This window comes from Sesamum indicum, unplaced genomic scaffold (assembly GCF_000512975.1).
Source record: "Sesamum indicum cultivar Zhongzhi No. 13 unplaced genomic scaffold, S_indicum_v1.0 scaffold00155, whole genome shotgun sequence".
Classification (NCBI taxonomy): domain Eukaryota; kingdom Viridiplantae; phylum Streptophyta; class Magnoliopsida; order Lamiales; family Pedaliaceae; genus Sesamum; species Sesamum indicum.
This window is the reverse complement of record NW_011628063.1, coordinates 288,960-298,071: the sequence shown is the minus strand read 5'-3', so window position 1 is coordinate 298,071 and position 9,112 is coordinate 288,960. Positions and strand designations below refer to the sequence as shown.

The 9,112-nt window shown below is 30.9% G+C and overlaps 2 protein-coding genes across 2 annotated transcripts in view; both read right to left on the bottom strand.

Annotated features, from left to right (window-relative positions):
• Window positions 1–478: 478 nt before the first annotated feature.
• Window positions 479–1,998, bottom strand: LOC105179408. The gene has a single exon (XM_011103025.2). The coding sequence runs from the start codon at window positions 1,795–1,797 to the stop codon at window positions 880–882; it is 918 nt and encodes a 305-aa protein (XP_011101327.1). The 5' UTR covers window positions 1,798–1,998; the 3' UTR covers window positions 479–879.
• A 6,025-nt stretch (window positions 1,999–8,023) lies between these two features.
• Window positions 8,024–9,112, bottom strand: part of LOC105179407 (probable inactive poly [ADP-ribose] polymerase SRO5) — a gene marked incomplete in the record, with an annotated part of 3,032 nt that continues 1,943 nt past the window's right edge. Inside the window, 2 exon segments of the mRNA XM_011103024.2 lie at window positions 8,024–8,316; window positions 8,869–8,964. Coding sequence (XP_011101326.1) covers window positions 8,275–8,316; window positions 8,869–8,964 — 138 coding nt within the window.

Here is a 9,112-nt window from a genome sequence, read left to right as displayed (position 1 = left end):
ATTTATAATTTTATAAAAATTATTTAATATTTGTATAATTAAACATAACTCTAAAAGTATGAACGTAATTTGTCCTAATATTAATTTAACTTGAAAAATTATAAAAGAAATCACTTGTACCATATGTAAATTCATCTCACTTTGTTGCAAATAAAATCCTTTAAAAAAGAAATTGAAAAAATAATTCATGTTTATGATCAACTCTAGAAGATATAAATACCATAAAGCTATGATTTCATCCATATTGTTGTAATGTTGAAGATTCAAAAGCAATAGAACTAACATATAATTTAAAAATTGGGTATGTAATATTAGCTTATAAGATATGTCACTACCATATCATATTATTTCATTTAGATTGTTGTAAAGTTGAAGCTTCTTCAACCACAACACACCTAACCCCAACAATTAAGCCTATCATAAAAGATAAAATTATCCAATGTATCTTTACTTCTACCTATTCTTTTTTTTTCCTTTTATATAAATAGATAAGTAAGGATGACAACCGATAAACCCATCATAAAAGATTGTGCATGCATCATATGTGTTGGTCATAGTTGTTTAGGTATGCTGGAATCTATGCACAGGTCAAGACGCACGTTTAGTCTCACCAAATATCTTGACAAATATTCAAGCTTCATATCATGGATGCTTAACATTCGACCTTAACCTTTAAGCCACAGTAAAAATTGAGTTTTTGCAAAATATTCCTTTTCCAAATAAAAAAATTATGTATAAAATTACGAAATATGAAACCATTTCTGCGTAACAGATATTTATCAAAAAAACCATACAAATAAAAATCTTTAAACATATACATTAACATTAAAAAAAAAAGAACTCATTAAAAAAGAAATAAAAAAAAACATGGCAAAATTCTCAGAAGGGTTTTAAATTTTTACTCAACCCATTTACATTACCAAAAATCCCCACTATGTCCTGTCTGTACGGCAAGTACGACCGCTGTTTCTCACCGCCGTCCCGATTGTGAGGAGGAGGAGGCGCCGCCGGTTTCACTTTCCCGCCACTCGCCGGCGTTTCTTTACCTCCCGTTTCGTTTTCCTTCTTTCTCCCGCTGCTGCTGTGAGATAAAGTAACAAAGTTGTCCTTGGTTCCATCGCTGTGGCTCCTGTGCAGAAGGTCTCTCAACTTCCATCGCTTAGAACTAGAGCCAGTGGAGCCGCTCTTCTTGCACCGCCCATCTTCTTCCTCCTCCTCAGCCTCCGTCAAGGCTGCCGCCTCCTTGGGCCGCCACACGCAGTACGTTTCAGCCGCCACGCTGTCCAGCTCGTCGGCCTCCGACGACGACGAGCTCGACGACGTCGTCACCGTCGTTTCCCTTTCCTCAATGAACAGCTTCCTCAACGGAAGCCGAACCCGGGGACCCTTGGAAGAAACCGAATCCCGGACGCCATTCTCCTTTTCATTCTCATTCCTAAATTCCACACGCCGGAGCAACACATCTCTATTGAAAACCGGGTAAACGGGTCGGATCTTACCGTCATGGAAGATTTCATCAGCCGAAATCGGAGACAACAGTTCCGATTCCCTCGTCACGAACGCGAACTCAAATTCCTCCTCGTCTTCGCCTTCCTCTCCTTCTGCCACTCGGTTTTCCGAAATCCCCCCTCCTTCACCTCGTTGGGCTGCTGAATTCCGTCGCCTCTCGAAGCAAAACTCACCGTAGAGCTCATCGGGATCGAATTCCCCGGCGACCCGGGCAGCAATTTCGGCGAGTTTACTGTTGGAATAGCTGTTGAAACTGGGGGAGAGCGAGACTACTGGACCCGCCTGCATTATCTCTACAAGCTACAACACCTATTCAAGAACAAATTACAGTTCAACAATGGCGGGGAAATCGTCAGTGCGTGTACTGTGTGTGTTTGGTAGAAAGAAAGGAATCGAAAGTGTGGGGATGAGGGGAGGAGAATTTATAGCCTGCAAAATGCAAATGGCTCTGGAAATTGTACTGAATCTTCACTGTTTGGAAAAGGTAACAGAGACAAAAAGACTGGAGTGAATAATATTAATAAAAAAAAACAAGAGGGGTGTGTGATTGGGTGAGCTAAGGTGTAGGCGCAGACTTGTAGGTGCGGAACTTGGCACCGTAGAATTGATAATCAGCAACAGAAGTCGGTGGCTTGGGGGGCTGTGGAGACTATGACTTTTGACTTTTTGGGCTAACTCAACGGTTGGGTTTATGGGATGGTTGTAGCCTGTAGGTGCACCTTTCACATATGTTCACATTTTCTTTTTTAATTATTTTTAAAGGAATAATTGGAGTCGGAAACCAAAATTGGTGGCGTTTTGGGCAAGTGAGGTAAAAATTAGAATGTAATTGGTGTAACATCCAACGTATTTGAAAATAAATATAAAAAATATTAAAAGTTAGAGCTTTTAAAAGAATAACTTAATAGTTAATTTAATTAGCAAATAGTAGAAATTGATAAAAATTTGTATATAATTTTAGTTTAAATTAATTTAATGTAAACAACTTAAAAATAAAAATTACTCTTCTTGCCCTTTTTGTCAATAATAAATTGATTAGCACTTATTTTATTATGTGCAAACACCCTTGCTAAAATATATATTGGTCTAAAACAGCCGCTTAAACTAAAGTTGAAGCAATCTGATTTCACCACAATTTTTAGAATCGTAAATCATTTACAAAATTGCTTATGCCTTACCAACAAGCACATATTTTTAGTTATATTCAAAATCGAACACATGATTATTGAATTGAATTGATTCGTTTTTATCGATTGAACCAATTAAATATCGATAATTAATGTCAATTCTTATAAAAAGAAAAATAAGAGAAAAGGAAAAGAATGAGTTTGCTTGGTTTATACGTAACGCATGCTGTGTGGTTCACACGCACAAATCAATTTACTTATTTCCCAATCTCTGAAATTAGAAATTGCTGTTTTCGCATCTAATAAATTAATAATAAAAAGTAGCTTGAGGGTTTATTGATGATTTCCATGGCAGCTTCTAGAATTGTTTGGTTACTCTACTTTTGTCTTCTAATTACCCAAATCCCTTTACCTTTTTAAAGTTTGGTATGATTATATTCTCTTTTTTTGAAATTTAATATAATTATATGTAAATTTTTTATGATTTAGAAAATTATATTTAATAATTTCGAATTTTACTTTCGTCTAGCAAATAGTCCCTCTATCGGTCAAAATTAATTAAATTTACTGATATTAACCAAAATTTCTTTTTGAATAATTTATATCAATTAAATTATTACAACTTATTGCAAGTCAAATAATTTTTTTTTGAACTAAACTACTCTTGTAATACCATATTGAATAATCATTTTATTTAAAAACTTAAATTATTAGGGAGAAAAATCATATAATACGTAATATTTCTAACAAATTTAAGGATAAATGATTGGGTGTGGATCTTGCATCGCGATCGGAGTCCTTATATAAATATTGTCTGTGTTATTTAGGATTGTGCGTAGAAATAAGGTCGTGTGTTTTTTCCAAATTCTTTATCTGAAGAGTTGATGATGTAAGTTGTAACAAGAGTCTTCCTTAATCGTGGTATGTTTTATAGTTTTCTTTTTCTAAATTTTTTAAACATGAGAAAATAGTATTATTAAAGAAATATTACTTACAAATGTATTTTTTTGTTGTTTATATATAATGAAAGGATAAATTAAACATCGAATCGTTTTTATATTTTAATTTTGCAAATTCTTATTGATAAATATATTTTAAAATATAAAAAATTATTTATTATATATAAACAGGGGCTCTTGCCATGACGGCTAATATATAAAAATTAAACCCCATTGTTAATGTAGTATAATCTTAACTATTAAGCGATGAGAAAAATATTCGATACATATAAATATTTTTTTTTTCAAAATTGGCCTGATTATATAACAAATAATTGTTTTTGCTTCCAAGCCTAAGTCAGTCTACCTAATAAATAGGTAGAGAAAATCATGGAGTTAATAATTTTTGAAGCAACAACAAGCCAACCAAACTTTAATTGTTTACAAACTGACAAAATTAAATAATTTCATTTTCTTGCATGATTTTTGAGTTGACGTACTGCCTAATTAAGTTGTTAAATAATTAATATCGCGTTAAACTATGTCATTGTTGAAAAATGCATATATATATATAATCGATTATAATTATATCATAAATTTTAATTATATATTGACAATAAATATACCAATTATCTATAACCACTACTAAAAAAAAAGAATCTTATTTCTTACAAAATAAATCACTAAGCTTGAAATTATGGTAAATTAATACTACATACTATAGTCAAACAAAATCGATGCGAAAACTTAAATTTTTCGTGGTATACTTTATGGTAAAACATTTTTCATATATAGATATTAGTTGTAGCTAATGTTTTGGCATTCCTTGTCGAAACAACTACTAATTGTCGACATTGTGCGGCCGTGGTTACTTTAGTATTCGCTACGATTTTTTCATTCAGCCATGGTAATTATTTAACAATAACGAAATGTCATATTTCTTCTAGTGAACTGATCAATAACTACTATTCCAATAGACCAACACCCATGCAATAGTAAGATCCGAATCTATGATGTTATAATTTTAAAGTTTCAACTTTGCCAACTAATTAGGTCTCATTGGCGTGTAAATATATATTAAATCGAAGGATAATCACATGTAAACCCTCTGATCTATAATTTATTTACATAAATCACTCATGTCTTTTGTATAATTACATAAATGGATCGTTTGTATAATAATGTTGACTTTTTTAGGGGTGTATGTGGAATTCTTTTTAAAAATAGGGTGATTTGTATAAATGAAGTCGAATATTTAGTAGGTGTATGTGTAATTATTCAAAAAATATAAATAATTTGTATAAACAAATTATAATTTAGGGATGTAAATGTAATTATCCCTTTAATTAAGTACAGGTGAATTTCATGTGATCACTCAATCAAGTGAACTTTGTGAGGAAGTAAAGGGGCAATTGATGGGGTTTTGAGTATTGGGGGAAGGGGTTTGTCTACTCTTTGGATCAGCTTATAATGACTGTAGTGCATACATATCTTTTCTATTTTTTCTTGAATTAACAACTAAATTTTATTGTTTTAAGATTACTCTTATTCAATTTAAGTTATACATATTTGAATTTTTTTTACTATTTATTCTATTTTAGCGTATATCTTAATTTCAAAAAGAAATATCGGGATTGCTTAAGAAAAATGTTATTCGACACGCTCGCAATACCAAAATTACTCTATTTTAGGTTACTTGTTCATTAAAAAAATTACATAATTAGAAAATGAATAATCATTCACAACTATCTAATATTTTTACATTTTCTATTAAAAAAACTCATTTTTCAAATTATTTTTTCCAATTATTACAAGCTTTTATGCTATTTTCCTCTATTATTCGAGGGTTTAAACAAATTAACCGTAGCCATTCATGGGATAATTGCAATTTGTGCTTATGAAAATTATGAAACAATTTAAAGAATTAAGAAAAAGGAAAACAAAATTCCAAAAGTAATATACGGTCGAATTTGTTGATTCTCATATGCGATAATATGAATAAAAAGCGTATTTCTTTTTATAACTCACAATAGAAAATACTACTATTTTTTTAGACGTTTGTATATTTATTGATACGTAATATATATAAATATATAAATTTTAATTTTTTCTACTTATTTTATGTGGAAATAAGAAAAATCAAACATGTTATGATGCTACTCATGTTGGCCTCAACATCCTCAAGGAAAATTGATGGTTAGGTGATGATGATGTTGAAAACAATTAAATGTGGTTGAGCATAATAGTGGAAATAAAGCTTAATTTCCTTTCTTTGGATATATTTGCTAGGCACACATTAAATGGCCTACCAAAGTTAATAATAGTGACCATAATTCACCCATTTCTTGCATTCAAATCCTACTATCTTAGGTTTTTAAAAAAAAATTACACTACTCGTTTGAATAGATTTAAGTGGAAAATTTTTAAATAGAAATACGATAATGTCATAAAATAAAATACTGATATTATCATGTATAATTTAACTGTTTATAGTTTTATTTGAACTCGTCGTAGAGATACATAAGTAACGTGATCATCCACGACTATGATCTTTTTTTATATGTGCTCGATCATTTAAATAACATAACTTGCAAAGATCAGATTGTGTGTTGCTTTATGTGATATATAACGACTAATAATATTTGTACTCTCTAATTTATGGTATGTTTACACAAACTATCTATGTGTTTTGCATAATTACATATATATACTATCTATGTGTATATATGAATTAAATATTTAAGTTATGGCTTGATGGTTTTGGTTTTTTTAGGATAAATTTCAGCTACCTTCTCTAAAGTTTATAATAATTACGAATATCTCCAGTTGTTTGAAAATTACAAGGTCCCTCTCAAATTAAAAATAATTATATAACATCTAAACAATGAGGTAGAAATTAGTATTTTAACCTTGTTGATTTTTTTTTTTAAAAAACCATAATAGTTAAAAAAATACGAAGGTGGAAAGTAATTAAGTGATTCATAGAACATATTAGTTCGTAAAATACTCTATAAAATTTTAAGAAATATGTAAAATTATAATTTATAATCTAAAATGAAATTTGGATAATTCACCATAAAAATTGAATGAAAACTAATGAAATTAACTTATTATTATACAAACATTAAAATTGGAGAATATTTATAATTTTCGAAGCAAGCAGCTTGATGAATTAGTTCACTTTTCATCATCAATCCAAGAACAATAAAGGGATTGTGATAGTATTGAAAGCAATGGTTCTCCTAACTACTACAATACAAACACTATTATTGCAAAATGATTTCAGCATTATAGAGTAGCATATAATGGGAGAGGCTATTAAGAAATCATCTACTGCTCTCATTTAATTTTCATTTTCTAGAACATGATATCGATTTTCATTTGATTTTATTTTTATCTTTTATCTTGGTTCACAAGTTCTAGGAACAACAACTTGTAAGAAAATCATTAGCACTTAGGTCGCTCTAGCATTTATATGAGTGAACTTGGGAAGTAATAAAATAGATAGATGTAAGAGAGTGCAAGTTTAGAGCTTTCTATTAATAAGCGATCCCTCATGTTGAGGGATGAATTGTAGCCCTCCTCTACAATTCTCATAGTCCATCTCTTTCGGTTGTCACACGTCTTAATTTTGACGACTGACACTTAATTGTTCTAGTGATTTTTAGCTGATGTGAGAGAAGCAAATTCGATATATATGAAACCCCTCAAAAGTCAATTTGTTTCCATTCGAAATTGGGCAGAAAAATGTATAAAGCCGAAAAAAAAGAAAAGAAATTTATTCTGTTTTTATTTACTTTGTTGCCATAGCCACAGGAGAAAAAATAACAAAATCGCTAAAAAACTACTGCATCGAAGCCAACAATGAATATTTTTATTAATAAAAAATATTCTTATTCTTGTTTGATAAATATTTTTATTAATAAGATTTTAAATTTAATATATTAAAATTATATTTATATAATATTAATTTATTTATTCTTTAATACAAAATACAAATAATAGTTATTCAATTTACAACAAATAATCTTTTCTTCTCAATTTGTTATTCCCACACCAAATAAAAAGAAATATTTAAAATTTACTTCTATACCAATCCTACCAAATAACTTTTAAAAAAGCTATTATTGTTTTCGTTCTTCCACTCTCACCTCCCCTCCCAACGAACCGGTCTTGCAGTCCTTTTTCTGAACTTCTTGGTTTTATATATTTTCATTTCTATCTATGTGCTACTATGAACACTATTGATATCCCTATTTCATTAATTTTAATAATTTCATATCATAATATATGAAATAATGTAAATGGACGCTTCTAACATTTATATAATTTTACATCACAGAGGTCTTACACGATAATTTTTTTTAATTTAAATCAAATTTGATTGAATTAGTCTAATCAGACTTGCCGTATAGTTAATTCAAGTATGATAGACACGTGGACCAAAAGTTCCCAACAATATCTGCAATACCTCGAGATGGGTCCATTAAGAAGAAACAAACAAAGAGACATGGAAAATGGCAAGAAAAAGGAACATGCTACAAAGAAAGAAATACTCCGATGTCTTGATCTCTCTCTGTTCAGTATAGGATCCAACTACGTCTACAATGTCGATACGTACTGAGATGCTGTCTGTGTTAGTTTGTGTCATCAACTGTTCAGAAAACGTTGCAATCGACTCAGCCATTCTTGCAGAGAACTCAATTTCTTGTGCTTGAACTACCGCTCCTGGATGCATTCATCTACACCAACACAAAAATGAACTCATCAGTTGCCTAAATCAAGTGAAAAGAGTTTGCAGATAATAAACAGCATGTTTGAGGGGAGAACGGTAAGAACATCTGGAAACTGAGAGTTGAGATTAAGATCAGGCATAAAACTGGAAACATAGTCCAAGAATACGAAGATGAACAATACTCGTCAACATTATCATGTCGCTTTGAAACTTGGTTCTTGGTTTGATACTTAATGAGACTGGTGGGAGAACACATATTGCATGGAAGTGAATATGAAAATTCGAGCTCGGATGGATGCCCAGACAAGGTACACTACTGTAACAGAAGATTTTCGAACAAGTTGTTGTTACAGCAAGTAATGGCAAAGGTTTTGATTATTGGTAACTATAATAAGATAAGAATCATAAGACGATAAAAGTGGAATCCGAAACTGTTCGACCACTGAAAGCATTATCCAATGGCTTGAACTACTCGACCAACTTCTTTTCTATGAAAGACAACATAACGGAATTGTAAGAGAAATGAGACTTTCATTTATGCAAGAAACAAGCATTATACCTTTCCCCTGTATGATTTGATGATTGTCATCAGCAACTTGTCCCCTGCTACTTGTCTCACCAGCTGAATCATTTCGTGTCTCGACATCTTCTGCTTCTGTATATCGAAGATCAATAAGTTAGAAACAGATGTCCTTCATAGTCGACAATATTTCCAATTTTTGTAAATCCTAAATCAGACAGGATGCAAGAAAACATACTTTGTAGTCACCGTAGTTCTTGGAGATCAGTTCGATCGCATCATT